General features: G+C 45.3%; 1 protein-coding gene across 1 annotated transcript; it reads right to left on the minus strand.

The window, feature by feature from the left end:
• Window positions 1–1,863: 1,863 nt before the first annotated feature.
• LOC116743524 (zinc finger protein OZF-like) lies at window positions 1,864–11,146 on the minus strand. The gene is made up of 4 exons (XM_032612045.1): window positions 11,060–11,146; window positions 7,515–7,553; window positions 5,436–5,562; window positions 1,864–4,134 (listed from the first exon to the last, which is right to left on the minus strand). The coding sequence occupies exons 2-4, from the start codon at window positions 7,545–7,547 to the stop codon at window positions 2,576–2,578; spliced, it is 1,719 nt and encodes a 572-aa protein (XP_032467936.1). The 5' UTR covers window positions 7,548–7,553; window positions 11,060–11,146; the 3' UTR covers window positions 1,864–2,575.
• Between the last annotated feature and the right edge of the window lie 5,442 nt (window positions 11,147–16,588).

Genomic DNA, 16,588 nt, shown 5'->3' on the forward strand with positions numbered 1-16,588 from the left:
CACGTGCTGCAACTACCAAAGCCCTCATGTCTAAAGCCTGTGTGTGCTCTGCAACAAGAAAAGCCACCACAACAAAGAGTAGCCCCTGCTCGCTGCAACTAGAGAAAAGGCCACGCACAGCCACAAGACCCAGCGCAGCCAAAAATAAATTTAATAAATTAATTTTAAAAAGAAAGAGAAAAGAAATCGTCAATAAAAGGAATGCCCTGGTGGTCCGGTGGTTAAGAAGCCACCTTCCAATGCAAAGGACGCAGGTCAAATTCCTAGTCAGGGAACTAAGATCCCACATGCTGCAGGGCAACTAAGCCCATGCACCTCAACTACTGAGACCACACACTCTGGAGCCCATGGGCCACAACTAGAGAAGCCTGTGCAACTAAGAGCCCATGCACCGCAATGAAAAGATCCCACATGCTGCAGTGAATATCCTGCTTGCCACAACTAAGAGCCAATGTAGCCAAATACATTAAAAACAAAAAAACAAAAAAGAAAACCCCAATAAACTGTTCCCTGCCAGGGCTGCTCCAACCCAGCCACCCTTCCAAGGCACTCACCAGGGAGTGCCCCTTGTCTGGGCCTGCTCCAGAACAATAAGCAGCTGTCCTCCTTTTATTCTAATATGAATATTTTAATAATCAACCAAAGGTATAGTATTTCTAATAGCTCTTTAAAATAAATTTATTTATTTTTAATTTTGGCTGTGTTGGGTCTTCATTGCTGCATGCAGGCTTCCTCTAGTTGCAGCAAGTGGAAGTTACTCTTCGTTGTGGTGCTTGGCCTGCTCATCGTGGTGGCTTCTCTTGTTGCAGAGCACGGGCTCTAGGCATGCAGGATTCAGTAGTTGTGGCACATGGGCTCAGTAGTTGTGGCTCATGGGCTCTAGAGTGCAGGCTCAGTAGTTGTAGTACACGGGTTTAGTTGCTTCGCAGCACATGGGATCTCCTCGGACCAGGGCAGGTGGATTCTAAACCACTGCACCACCAGGGAAGTCCCTCTAATAACTCTTTGTAGATGTTTATAAGATCAAGAAGGATTGCTTCTATCCTTAGTTTAATATCTCTCTAACTGTAATAGCTATGAAAAATTCAGAAATTGAAAATTTTTTTTAAAGTTTCCATTCACAATATCATTCTATGTAGAAAATACCTGCAGATGTTTAAGTTATACGAGACTTATAAACAGAAAACTAAAAAACATTGCTAACAAAAATTAATCTAAGATCTAAATAAAAGAAGATGTATCATGTTTATGAATTGGGACATTCAGTATGCCTTTCTAAATTAAAGATTAAATGCGATTCCAGTCAAAATCCTAGTTGGTTTTTGGGATGTTCAAATTCACAAGTGGATTCTAAAATTCACATGGAAAGGCAAAGGACTAAGAATGGCCATAACAACTTTGAAAAAGAAAGTCCAAGGTGTACATGACCTTGATTTCAAGGCATATTATAACAACAAATTATTCAACACATGAAAGGATTGGCATAAATAAAGTAGATAAATGCAACAGAAGATAAAGTTCAGAAATAAACATATACATATGATTGACCTTCAATGAGGATACAAAAGCAATTCAGTGGAGAAGGTATTTAAATCAGTATCACTGCAGCAACTGGGTATCCATATTTTAAAAAGAACTTCTAGGGCTTCCCTGGTGGCGCAGTGGTTGAGAGTCTGCCTGCTGATGCAGGGGACACGGGTTCATGCCCCAGTCTGGGAAGATCCCACATGCCGTGGAGCGCCTGGGCCCGTGAGCCATGGCTGTTGAGCCTGCGCGTCCAGAGCCTGTGCTCCGCAACGGGAGAGGCCACAACAGTGAGAGGCCCACATACAGCAAAAAAAAAAAAAAAAAAAAGAACTTCTAAAAATGAACTAAATATAAATCATTTACATCAATTAAAAAAAACTAAACTTTAAAGTTTCAGAAGGAAACATAGAAAAACTTCTGTCTTTAAATTTGGGAAACATTTTTCATTTATTGAAAGAACACCAAAAGCATAAGCAGTAAAAGAATAAATGCACAAGTAAGACTCCATTAAAGCTGAAAACTTTTTCTCTGGAAAAGCTACTGAAATGAGAAGACCAATTCTGGATGAAAATAATGTCAGATATTTCCATTAGAGAACCTTAATCAATAATCCATGAAGAAATGTCAAAACTCAGTAATTAAGATGACAAATCATATAAACAGAAATTTCAAAGAACTATGAATGAAATTATCACATGAAAAACCACTCAACATCATGTCAATAGGGAAATACTAGTTAAAATCACTAGATACCACTATACACCTCTTACATCACTGAAGTTAGAAAGCCTGACCATACCAAGTGTTGATAAGAATGTAAAGAACAGGAACTCACGTTCTGGTGCTTCTAGTAAGACTGTAACAGGATACTACCAGTCTACGAAAGTTTGGCTCCACGTAAGTTAAATTTTCACTTACTCTATGACACCTACTCTGTATGCTGCTAGATATTAACTCAAGTGAAGGAAAGCTTAAGTCTGGAGGGCATTTCTCCAGTGTGAACTTTCTTGTTTTTTATGAGCCTGGAGCTGCCTGCAAAGAACTACACTCAAGGTTTTCCTCTAGTATGGATTCCCTGGTGGGCAATAAGACCTCTTCTATAGACAAAGGCTTCTCCACATTCACTGCACATATAAGGCCTTTCTCCAGTGTGGATTCTCTGGTGGACAACAAGACTTCTTCTGTAGACAAAGCCTTCCCCACATTTATTGCATGTGTGAGGCCTTTCTCCAGTGTGGATTCTCTGGTGCTCAAGAAGACTTGTTTTGTAACTGAAAGGCTTGCCACATTCATTGCAATTAAAAGGCTTTTCTCCAGTGTGGACTGTTTGGTGCCGAACAAGTGAATACTTGAGCTTGAAGGCTTTCCCACACTGATTACACTCATAGGGTTTTTCTCCAGTGTGGATTCTCTGGTGCTCAACAAGTTTAATTTTGACCTTGAAAGCTTTCCCACATTCACTGCACTCGTAAGGCCTTTCTGCAGTGTGAACATTTTGGTGTTTACTGAGGGCAGAGCTGCTTGTAAAGAACTTCCCACATTTACACCCATAAGCCTTTTCTCCAGTATGACTTCTCTTATGCACAACAAGACTTCCTTTGTAGACATAGGCTTTTCCACATTCACTGCACATATAAGGCTTTTCTCCGGTGTGGATTCGCTGGTGATCAAGAAGCCTTTTTCTGAAGACGAATGACTTCCCACATTTGCTACACCCATATGGCTTTTCTCCAATATGGATCCTCTGATGCACAAGATTTTTTTTGTAAAGGAAGGGCTTCCCACATTCACTGCTCTTATGAGGATTTTCTCCAGTGTGGACTTTTTGGTGCCTAACAAGTGTATCCTTTTGAAGGAAATCTTTCCCACATTGATTACACTCATAGGGTCTTTCTCCAGTGTGGATTCTCTGGTGCTCAACAAGTTTATGTTTGTGGGCAAACACTTTCCCACAATTAGGGCACTCATGAAGCCTTTTTCCTGTGTGAACCTTCCTATGGTAAGTAAGACTGGAGGTGAGTCTAAAGAACTTCCCGCAGTCACTGCACTCATAAGGTTTTTCACCAGTGTGAACTCTCAGGTGCTCCATGAATTTATACTTCTTACTGAAGGCTTTGCCACATTCATTGCACTCATAATGCCCTTGCCCAGGGTGAGAGACCTCCTTGCTCTGCCTGCTTCTACCTGGGTGCTCTCCATCGTGGGACGGCTGGTGATAGGGAAAGCCCAAGCTGCTTAGGAATGCTTTCTCAACCTCTCCACATGTGAACATATTGTCGGGTAAAAAGACTTTGCAGGTCGTCATAAGCAAGGCTCCATATTCCTCGCTTCTGAGGTGTTTCTCTCCACTGGGCTGCTTCTGGTGATGTTGTAGGTGAGAAGTGAACATTTTCCCACAGGCCCCAGAAAAGGATGGTTTCAGCCCAGAATGCACTCCTTGGTGCTCAGCCAGGTACAAAATATATTTCTCTACCAGCGCACCCGTATCCGAAGTAAGAGTCTTCAGGATAGATGGGTCTGGATTTGGATTCCTGTCTTGTGTCACTAGTTGTACAGAAACACATTGTTCAGAAGCAGCCTCCTCAGTACCTACTGCACACCAACACCCTGAAAGCACAAAAATGCTGATAAACTGTATGGAGACGTTGGTGGTACAGGAGTCTACTACAAATCTGTGCATGACACATGTAGGTATAAGCCCATGGGTTTGTTATTAAAACAAGGGAGGAAGGGTCAAGTGGTAGAAGGGGATACTGTACAATGCTAGGTCTCTGATGGTCACAGAACAGGAAATGTCTCAAACCCACAAGAACACAGGATACCAGGATGTGGCGCCATGCCGGGAGGAGAGGCTAGAACAACCCACTCCTAGGCAGATGGCTTTCAGCAGGACTTTCTGGTGGTGACAAGGGTCAGCTCTGTAGAATGCGTGTCTCAATCCAGGAAAATGCAATTACACCTGACTATCAGTGTTCAAAGACAATGTAAGTAAACATGTACCTCTCATGATACATTAAGGATATGCATATACAATATACAAAAGACATCAAATTGGAGAACAGTGCAGACAGGGGGAAAGGAGAGTTTTGGAGGACACTAAGGTGGAAAACAGGAGTCAGAAATCACAGTAGAAATGAAAAGTGGGCAAAGTGTCAAAATGGGGAGAAGTGGAAGAAAGAAATGAAGTATGAGCATGATGAGTCTTGACGCTGAAAGAGGAGAGAGCAAAGGATATTTCCCTGTAGGATTAGAACTCATCAATGATATCATGCCTTCCTACAGCTCCTGCTCACCAGGCTCAGGATGCAATTAACCCTCGTCCTATGACTAGAGAGGGGCCTACCTCGTCAGGCACCCAGGGTTGCCTCCACCTCTCAGCTCAGGCTGGGTGACTATGAGCCCTACCAGATCAAACTCCTCAGAGGAAAATAGGGCCATTAGGAGAAAGACACTGGCCCAGAATGAACCAACCAATGACAGATTTCAGGAAAAAAAATGTATCACTAGAAGAACCTTAAGGAGTCTTGCAAAAATAATCTAGGGTTGACCACAAATGCTGACCATGTAAGTGTCTGTAATTCCTGACACAGGCAGTGCAAAAAAAAGGGTTAGAACGTGTGACACGGATCTTGCACACATCTGAACAGTCAACACACCTAGCAGTGGCAAAGCTAAGTGGCATCAGCTGGACAGGCTTCAAGCCTCTGAGACCAAAGGCTTCTGTCAAAGGCTTCAGAGCCTATGGTACAGGGCTGAACACACACAGAGTGGGGGAACGCAGCTCAAGTGCCAGGAAATCGGGGAAGTAAGCAACGTCCAAGGTCCAGGCTCGGAAGGATGGAGTGAGCCATGCAAAAAGAAGGGCAGAGTCCCATATGGGGCAACGGTGTGGGAACAGGGGTCCTTACCCAGGGAGGCTATAAGTGACAGGTTCTCCAGCATCACGTCACAGTACAGGAGTCTCTGAGCATCGTTAAGGAGACCCCACTCCTCCTGGGAGAAGGACACAGCCACATCCTCAAAGACCACATGGCCCTGTCATGAGGGGGACAAGTGAGTTCACAGCAGCCTCTGCAACCAGGACCCCAGGTCATGGTCGTCCACCCCAGTGACCCAGCTCAGAGGACACACCAGGCCCTGATGCCACAGGAACCTGCTAGTGTTACGTCATTCAGTTAAAACAGAGAGGGAGACAAGCAGTCTCACAAGACGCTCTGAGGCTGCCACACAGACCCCCAGCCACTCTCCTCAGAGTTGACTCTCCTAAGATCACACAGATCACACCACACAAAATGACACTTGTGCTCAGCCCCCTGGAGTAAAGCCTGGGGACAAGGGCCCTGAGTCCATGCTCACACTCCCTCCCTCTCCATTGCCCAGCCCTGCAGGGTCACAACCCCCTCACGTGCCCGACCGTGACCCCCACCCCACGCCATGCCACCACCTCGGCCCCAGGCCTTTGGCACCTCATCATGTTCCCCTTGTGCCACCCAGCACTCAGTGCTTCCCCAGGCCTCTGCAGGACCCGCTACTACAGGTGGTCCCAGCACTGCTTTCCATACCCCCACAAGGCCTTGATCCCTTTTCCCACGTCAGCACCCAGACATTGTGCGGGGTCAGATGCCCAGAGACCTAGTCCTCCACAGTGTCCCACGTGCTGACCCCGCAGCACTCACCCCTTCCTCTCTCTGCTCCTCTCATTCCAAGCCCCGCCCCCCACCCCCCAGCCCAGCCCAGGACCCTGTCCCAGCTGCACTCATCTGCCCTCAGCTGGTCTGTCGTCCAGTCTCACACTCTTCAGGTTCCAACCACAGTCATCACAAAACTTTGAACCTGTGGAGGGGAAACAATGTCCCAGGCCTTACCTGTCATCTGACCTCCATTCCTGCTTTGCTCTGAATCCATACCTTATCCACCCTTTCGAATCCTGTGCCACGACAAGGACTTCCCCTGAGGCCACTTGCGCCCCCCACACACTCATGGTCACTGCACTGCCTCATCTATCTTAGTGATGACAGCCACCCCTGTCCCCGTGCCCACAGAGGTGAGCCAGTCCACGGAGAACACCCTCCCCACCCTACAACTTTCATGGCATGCACACATGACCTGAGGGCCTGGAATCTGACATGGTCCACATGCCATCCACCTGCTAAGGGGTATCTTCAATCCTGAACCCCACCTTCCCTGAACTCCAGGTATGTTTCCAATGGCCAAGTTGACACCTCCTGTGAGACACCCCGGCAATATCTTAGACTCAGCATGGGGACGCGGAACTCTGGAGAGTCCTTCTGTCCATTACTCCTACTTTTGACTTCCTGTCTCAGACATGGTGTCCCCACCATCACTTAGAGGCAAACATCCTGGGGTCATGTCAGACTACTCTCTCTCATCCTGTACAGCAGAAAATCAGGTGTACCACAAACGAGATTGAGAAACTCACCTCCTCTCCTGCTACAGAGCCATTGCCAGGATCTAGCCACAATCGACATTCACCAGGACTGTGCCTTCCACTGGACCCCTGGCTCCTTCGCACCCCCCCCACCACCACCACCGTCTTCTTCCTCTCGGCAGGCAGAGCAGCCTCTTCAGACCCAGCGTCAGATCACTTCCCTCCTCTGTGGCCAACATGGCATGGACCCGCCCCTTCAGGAGAGGCCCAGCCCGTCAGGCTCCCATCCCAGGAATGACTCATGACTTCAGTCTTTATCAGCCCAAGTCATGGGTCCTGCAGTTCCCTGAACACTCCCCTCTCAGTCTCATCTCCAGGCTGTGCCCAAGGACATGTCACCACTTGACCTTCTCCACTGGACACATGGGAACACCTCCGTACAACTTCTGGCTTTGATTAATGGTCCTGTGCCTGAGATGATGCCAGGGCCCAGACCTAATGGCCCATAATCCCAGGACAACACTGTCTCCTATATCTGTGTGTCAGGACCAGGGGTAGGGATGACATGTGGGTAGGTACAGGGGCTTCTTCCACTTACCTGTCCAGGGACCATAAATGCTGCTGCTACCATGGGAACCTGTGAAAAGAGGGAGTATCTGAGATAAAGGTGATTATGGTGAGGATGTAAAGGCTGAGCTGTTTCTTCCCTTCCTTTTCCTGGACATGAGTCATCTGAGGCTGACCTCTGACCTCAGATCCTCACTCTTCAGAGCTATAGCTTGACAACTCGATAGCCTTAGACAAAGACTCAACGTCCTTGGGACTTCCCTGGCAGTCCAGCTTTTAAGACTTCAATCTTCCACTGCAGGGAGCCCGGGTGCCATCCCTGGTTGGGGAACTAAGATCCCACATGCCGTGGGGCGTGGCAAAAAAACCCCACCCACCCTCGTTGAGTCTCAGTGTCTTCATGAAAACGGCAAAACTTAGGATGTCTATCTCATAATGTGTACATACCAAATGCATTATTACCTCTCCCATGCTAAGATTCAGCTATTTACAGAACACAGGATTAAGATTTCTATAAATGTTTTTGAAAATTAGGTTTTTCTTACATGTCTTTCAAGGCTTTCTGAGACAAAGTATCTTTTTTCAACCACCAATTATCTAATTTTATGACACCACCCTGATGCCCTACAATTCATTCCTATTATTACACTACCTGAAATTAGTAATAGAATCCACTGGTTTAAGGCATCAGGCCCATAAACTGCCCTCTTTTGAGAAGCCAGTTCCGATCCCTGGTCCCCAGGCTACCAGGACTCTGTCCCACTTAGCTACAAATTCAGGGTTTCCCATAAACCCCTCCTCGGTTTTGATAATTTGCTGAAATGACCCGTGAAGTTAGGAAAACACTTCTCTTACATTTTCTGGTTTACTGTAATGTATACAGTTTAGGAACAGTCAAATGGAAGTGACGTCTACGTCAGGGTGGGGGAGGTAGAGGGCATCAGGGGGTTTCCAGGCCCTTTCAGTACATGCCACCCTCCCAGCACTTCCACCATTTCAATGCGTTCACCAATCTGAAGGAACCTTGAACTTCACTGTTCAGCAGTTTTTATACCTAATCTCCAGCTCCCCTCAGATCCTTAGGAGTTGCCGGGTAGGTCTGGGAGTTGAAACTTCTAATCACTTGTTTTTTCTAGAGAGCAGTCCCATCCTGAGGGTATCTGGAGAATCCACCCTATGTCACTTCATTATAATAAACTTCCACGTGATAAAAAGGGCTAGTTGTGAATAACAAAAAACAGTCCTAATTCCCAGACAATTCTAAGGGGTTCAGAGCTCTATGTGAAGAACTCAAGACAAAACCTAAACATATATATATTATTATAACACAGATATATATTCTCATTTTAAGCAGTTATTACTTGCTTACACAAGATTAACTTGCTAAATCTATACATTTTTAACCTTGTAGTTTCCTGGGAGAGCTGAGGCACGTGTGCCCTTGACTGGGCCTGGGCTGCTCCACCAGCATGGCTGACCTTTTTCTGACTTCACAAGGAGTGGGCAGTCGGCTGAGTGTTCAGAACAGTGAATCTATACAATCTCAAAACTCCTCCATCTCCATCTCAGGCAAGGCTCCTTACTCCTTATACCCTTGCTTCCCCAGAAAGCCCTGGAACCACAGGACCCTCTCATCTTCAGGCAGCCTCAGAAAGTCCCACCCAGTTTGCCCTGCCCTCCAGCCCCAGGTCTCTCTACTTTCATCTGAGGTCTCCTTGCACAGAAAAGTGACAAGACTTTCCCTCCTAAATTTGAGTCCAGACATGGCCAGAGTCCAGGACTTAGGCTGTCACCACATGGACATTGCTGAGCTCGCGACCTCCTCCCCCAATTCCAGATTAGGGACTCCAGCAGACCCTGTGTCACAAATTGGCCCCGACTGTTAACTCCTTACTTTTTTTTTGGCTGCCCCACACGACTTGCAGGATCTTACTTAGTTCCCCCACCAGGGGTTGAACCCAGAGCCACAGCAGTGAAAGCACCAAGTGCTAACCACTGGACCACCAGGGAACTCCCTCCCAAATCCAATTTTAATCTCTCCCTGACATGTCTTCCAGATTCTCAGCCAAAAGAAAAACTTTATTGTCCTTTACTCTGTCCTTTTGCTTAGAACAACATTCATTGCCAATTATCTTGCAGATTTATTATGAACCTTATTATTTGTATTCCTTTGTAAAAAATTAATAAACAGAAACCTCAGTTAGAGTTGGCACACCAGAAGGGGGAGCCCTCACTGACCTGAGACAATAATAGTATCCAAAAGGAAGAAGACGACTCTTCTCTCCTGGAAAGGACTCAGGCAACGAAAAGCCATGGACTCTTTGGTGACTATAGCCCTTCTAACTTCCTTCTTTAATCTCTATAAAAGTGTTAGTTCATCATGGCCGCACATCTCAATTGCAATTCCCTGATGATCCCGAAAAAAACTCATCTTTGCAGAAGAAATAGCCAGGAGGCTATTTGTTTCAGGTCAATAACTTCCATAGGCACCACTCTGGTCCAGAAACCAACTTACTCTCTGGAGTGGAATGCACTAGGCTCTCCCAGGTCTCCCCTGCCTCCACCCTCAGCTCCCCCTTCCCAGTCTGTTCTCCCCTGAGCAGCCTCTGAAATACTTTAAAACTAACTCAGTGTGTCTTCCTGATTTATTCACAACCCTCCATGACTTCCAGAATGCCGACGGTTGGCCCAGAAGGGCTCATATGACCCCTCCATAATGCCACGTCTCTGACGAAGGGACTCCAACCCCAGGTTTCCAGAAAGTTCCCGGCTCTTGTGACTCTCCAAGGATTTGCACGTGCCAAGGCCCCAGCCTTTAACACTCTCCACACGGCCTGTCAGAAATAGGGCCACCACACACGCACACCTAAAGTTCTGGAGACAGGCGCCTGAACCGCAGTGCCCTGAACAGGAGACCCTCATTGGAGGCTTGAGGATTCGGGTCAGGATCTGGGGGACCCAACAATCACCTGGGTCGTGTAAGGTCCCTTGGCCCGGGTGAAAGGAGGCCCGGGGGGTAAGAGTAAACATCGACCAGTATGAGGTAGGAGAGGCATTGGGACATAACGACCTCACCTGTTCTGGGAATCAACAAGAGACTCTAACTTCCTGCCCAGAAAACAATGGGGCTGACGGGAAGGGAAAATGGGCTTACGCCCCACAACAGACCAACCAACACCTGGCCCTGCTGTATCCTCACCAAATAAGGAATTACCCTGTATAGCAAACCACCCCCTCCCCTTGCAAGCCGCCTTCTGCTTTTACTCCAATAAAAATCCCCCTCATCCAGTACTGGGCGCGACTTCTCTGACCCCTTTCTCTCGGACCAGTGAACCTCGCCCGGGAGCGCTCCCTAATAAAGCTCACTTGAAGCTTTCCTCTGTTTCTCGGTGCCGTTTGTTAAGATCCGACCTTACAGGTCGGGTCTTGTAGCGCGCTGGTTGCCGTAGGACCCGTTGAGCGCGGCGGGATAATGGTGGTAACGTGGCCCGAATATTCCGGAAGCAGGTTCCGCATCCCGCTCACTCCCGCGGAGTGTGGACGGCGTCCCCTCGAGCTTTTTCCAGTTTCCGTTACCTGGGCTGCGCCTAGTGATCTAGAGCTTTGGGTCCTGCAAACGCTGCAAACACCCCAAACCGCCGCCAACAGAAAGACACCGGAAGTTCCGTCCCCTTGTATTTCACAATCCCGGAAGAACCTCTGTTTGGGGCCTTCATTGGTGCGGAGAACAAGCCGATCCGCGCACAGTCTTCTAGGTAATGTAGTTCCCCTCAAGCCACCGAGTGCGGTGTGGACTAGACCCACCCCCAACCTGTTTGGGCATTAATGGGCCAAGTAGGTGCGGGAAGGACAAATTAAAAACGCGTCAAGGGATTTCCCTGGCGGCACAGTGGGTAAGACTCCGGGCTTCTACTGCAGTGGGGGCGGGTTCGATCCCTAGTCAGGGAAATAAGATCCCCCAAGGTGCATGGCGCGGCCAGGAAAAAAATGTATTTACAGCACCTGAAATTAAGGGAACCTTGTAAATCGACTATATTTCAAATTAAAAATAAATAAATAAATAAAACACATAAAATTAGACCCAGCAAAGCCTGTATCCATAACATTTATAAAATTCTGCTTTAGCTCGTATTTCTCAGCATAAAACTTTATATAGGAGTAGAAAAAAAATGCATTCCAGTTGTGAAAAGACTGAGACAAGCCACAGTCCTTATTTGTTGTTTTTGTTTCTTTATGAAAATCTTGGAAGAGTTTTCAAGTAAGAAAAATCAATTCAATAAGATTTTGGAATGAAAAAGGGAATTATATGCAACAAAATATCTCGGTGTGCTTCATTATTGTCTAAAATAATAACTACATAAAGTTGGATAACATTAGTCTATCGTTGATACTGTCCACCTCAGTAAACCTGAGAGGCAGTAATCAAGCACAACATATTTACTTGGGATCACAGAATTGCAATTCGGGACACGCATTCAAGTAGGAACCCAAAAGGTATCCTGCTAGGGAGTAAAATACAGGGGATTTTAAATGCAAAGAGAGTTTTGTATTACAGAATTTTAATTGGAATTGGAGACAGAAGCTAGTCTTGGTTGAACAGGATTGTGTACTAAGACTATCACTAGAGGGAAGTAATAGTCCATTAGTGTGACAAGTTGCAAGTGTTATTGCAGAGTCCTTGGAATATTTGCAGGTTGGCTCAGATCAAAAGTTCATGGTTTCACCAGGTGGGGAGGTGCAGGATGTCCACTAATTAATAGCCTCCCAGCTCCACGTTAAAACCCCTTGACATCAGTGATTCCATTTTATTTCACATTCTACAACACTATTAATTTGTCATGCCTTGCAGGAGTTCTCAAAGCAAATATAAAAATTTTCACAGCATATGCACAAACTATATGATAATAGCAGGCTTCTTTTTTTTTTTTTTTTTTGCAGGCTTCTTTTATTTAAAAAAAAATTAAAATTGAAACAAGAAAAAAACCCTTTAAGAAGATATTGAGCTACCTATAATTTTAAAAGAGTTAATATATAAATAATAAATTCAATAAGTACTATTTTTTTTTTAAGTTCTACAAATTAAAAAGAGGAAGATTTAAAACCTGAGAAGGCAATATTCTTTTTTTTTTTGGCCCCACTGCCGGCTTGCATGATCTTAGTTCCCCACATAGGGATTGAACCCAGGCCCACGGCGGAGTCCTAACCACTGGCCCACCAGGGAGCTACTGAAGGCAACATTCTTTTTCTTTTTTTAATTTATTTATTTTATTGATTTACTATATTTGGCTGCACTGGGTCTTCGTTGCTGCGCGCAGACTTTCTCTAGTTGCAGGGAGCGGGGTCTACTCTGTTGCGGTGCACGGGCTTCTCGTTGCGGTGGCTTCCCTTGTTGCGGAGCACGGACTCTGGGCACATGGGCTTTAGTAGTTGCAGCATGTGGGCTCAGTAGTTGTGGCTCACAGGCTTCAGTAGTTGTGGCTCGTGGGCTCTAGGCACGCAGAGTCTGTAGTTGCGGCTCACAGGCTTAGTGGCGCCACAGCATGTAGGATGTTCCCGGACCAGGGATCGAACCCGTGTCCCCTGTATTGGCACGCAGATTCTTAACCACTGTACCACCAGGGAAGTCCCTAAATTTATTTATTTATTTGTTTATTTATTTATTTTTTCGGTACGCGGGCCTCTCACTGTTGTGGCCTCTCCCGTTGCGGAGCACAGGCTCCGGACACGCAGGCTCAGCAGCCGTGGCTCATGGGCCCAGCCGCCCCGCAGCATGTGGGATCCTCCCGGACCGGGGCAGGAACCCGGGTCCCCTGCATCGGCAGGCGGACTCTCAACCACTGCTCCACCAGGGAAGCCCCCTAAATTTATTTTTAACATAAGCCCCACCATATAATTTTTCCGGCAAATTTGTTCAATATATTATCCTTTCCCCCTTACATGCCTTTGGCAACTTTACAGGAAATAAATTGACATTATTAGGGTTTGTAAATATCTACATTCTCTACGCTTTCCCATTGCTCTAAAGTTAGTGTAGATATACAGTAAATTCTTAAATAAGAAGAAAAATATTTTCATATTTCTTGTTTTCAAAACATCCTTCATTCTGCTCAGCCAGCTGGTAAGTGTCTGTGTCCAGCCCTAACTCAGATCCTAATTCTGTTCCGAATGCCCATCCACCTCCTCAATCCAAAGCGTCCACTTGAATGTCTCAAACACACCATGAACTCATCATGAATAACAGAAATTCATTCCCAATTTCAGTGAATAGTCTTGCCATCCAAACAAGTTTGAAATTCAGATTCATCCTTTGGCCATAATACTCCACACACAATGTTAAGAAATTGTGACAGTATCACATAAGCCTGTTCTGATGTCTGGGTGTCTCTCTTTTGTGTTTGGTTTCTAATGTTATTAGCGTTTCTCTCCAGGTACCAAGTTTCCATGCATCTTTTATCTATTGTATTTTTATCTATTTTATCTATTGTATCAGCATGCACTGATGTCGTTGATTATTTTATAAGCTGTTGAAACATTCCACCTACTTCTACTGCTATTTCTGCATTTATTAGCTAGAAATCCTCTGTAAAGAAGAGTTTTTCCATAATCTTCCGTTCAGTTACCTCAAAATACAGTTTGTAAAGATCAGGGAGGCAAGAGCTTGATCCCTCAACTCTATTTAGCAATTTTTCAGGATAATTATTTGGACCACTAACATCATGCTCAAACAATAATGAGACGTTTATCTCAGGGATAAGGTGCCCCTGTTGCACACATGCTAAGACTGTGATTGTGGTAGCCACTCTCCTAGTAGGAAAAAGCATTTAGTAAGTGGCTATTCTTTTCAGATAAGTCTCTTATTTTATTTTATTATTTTAAAAAATGTTTATTTATTTATTTAGGCTGTGCCCTGTCTTAGTTGCAGTGCGTGGGATCCTCGTTGTGGCATGTTTAGTTGTGGCATGCGAGATCTTTTTTAGTTGTGGCATGTGGGCTGTTAGTTGCAGCTTGTGGACTCTTAGTTGTGGCATGGGAACTCTTAGTTGTGGCATGCATGGGGGATCTAGTTCCCCGACCAGGGTTCGAACCCAGGCACCCTGCATTGGGAGCACGGAGTACCCACTGGACCACCAGGGAAGTCCATCTTATTTTATTTTATTATTTATTTATTTATTTGGCTGCGCCATGCAGCAAGCAGGATCTTAGTTTCCCTCCCAGGGATCGAGCCCATACCCCCCACATTGGGAGTGCTGAATCTTAAGCACTCGACTGCCAGGGAAGTACCAGATAAGTCTCATATTTTAAAATTAATTTTATCTGTTTTAGTCCATTCGAACTGCTGTAAGAAAACATCATATACTGGGTGGCTTATAATCAACAGGCATTTATTTCTCATAGCTCTGGAGGCTGGAAGTCCAAACTCAAGTTTCCCATGGATTCAGTGTCTGGTGAGAGCCCACTTCCTGTTTCATAGAAAGCCTCCTTTTTCTTGCCATGTCCTCACATTGTAAAAGCAGTGAACTTTCCGGGCCCTCTTTTATAAGGGCACAGTTCCTTTCATGAGGGTAGAGCCCTTCTGACCTAACCACCTACCAAGTATCCTATGTCCTAATATCATGACATTAGGCATAAAGTTTTGAACATAAAAATTGAGGGGAAAACAAACACTGAGACCATAGCAGTATCTATTTCAGGAAATTGAGTTAGAAATATATGGAAAAAATAGTTGGACTTGCTGGGGTTTCAACAGAAACACTGAGATGTACTCATGCAGGAAAGAATTATTTTGTGTGGGAAACAGGCAGAATACCACATCATCTACTTCCTACTTGGCATCCTGACAGATATCATCCATTTCCGCTGTCATGATCTTGGCTTAACTGTTTTTTAATTGTTCCTTGATTGCACATACTGAAGCCTACAAAATTATCTCTGAAGCTTTGAGCTACATAGAGTTGAAGAGCAGTGCAGTTTATTGGGAATTCCCTGGCAGTCCAGTAGTTAGGACTTGGCACTTTCACTGCCATAGCTCCAGGTTTGATCCCTAGTCGGGGAACTAAGATCCCCGAAATCTGTGCAGCCCTGCCAGAAAAAAAAAAAAAACATGCAGTTTGTGACTGAGTGACATTGCAATGTGTGCATTCAGGTTTTCCTTTGTGTTCCTGTTGGCTGAATGCAGTCTACAAAACAATATCTCCCTTTAAAGGGAATACCTCTTCAAAAAACAGAAGGGACAAAATAAAGATGCTTGGATAATAACATATGCTTAAAATTATAATTTATGTCAAAGCACCCTCATTTAAAAAAAATCTACCCTATATTTTCCCAACTTACTTTTGATGAACTTCATCAATTTATTTAAAAGTTTATAGAAAAGATTTCACTACTGTCCATCTTTTTCAGGGACACCAACCTCTTCCTCCCCAACATCCTAGTAATGGCCATGTGTGAAGCCCTTTCTCTCTTGATTCTGAGCAAACATACTGAAACTGAGAAAACTGATTGTAAAACTTCCATCCACATGTATTTGAAAAGGAACAAGATAATGTTTATTAGTTTGCGGCTATGAGTGAAGGTACTTTGTATCTGAGTGATATCATACCATGTGTTACTCCCCCATATGGTGAAGAGAGAAATAAGTCCCACTTGTGGGGTCTTTATGGAGCACTACAACACAGTTGTGGAAATTGTACCCTTAGAGGCATATAAAGGATTTATTATATTCACAGGTCCTAGAAGAGACTGGCATGCCACCCCACACAGGAGCCATATAGGAGGAGCACCTGGAGAGCATTCTCAACGAAGCAGAAGAGTGGGGCCCCCTAGGTAAGTGCCATTACTGGGGATCAGGGCGGAGTACCCAGGCAGAAGTCATGGGGGGATTTCATTGGTGGGTTGGAATGTCACTAAGTCATGGGAGGACAAGAAGGGGAACTTGAGTTGGGGCCACAGCCTCATCACTCTGGTGTACCCAGTCACCCGGGGTGGGGTGGTGGGGTGGGGATGTGCTCACAGCCAGTCTGTGGGGATGTTGAGGCAGCAGAATACGAACATTAAAAAATTTACAATACAGTATGTCCACTTGTTATGTTCCGAGCATCTTAAATG

This window comes from Phocoena sinus, chromosome 19 (assembly GCF_008692025.1).
Source record: "Phocoena sinus isolate mPhoSin1 chromosome 19, mPhoSin1.pri, whole genome shotgun sequence".
NCBI lineage: Eukaryota > Metazoa > Chordata > Mammalia > Artiodactyla > Phocoenidae > Phocoena > Phocoena sinus.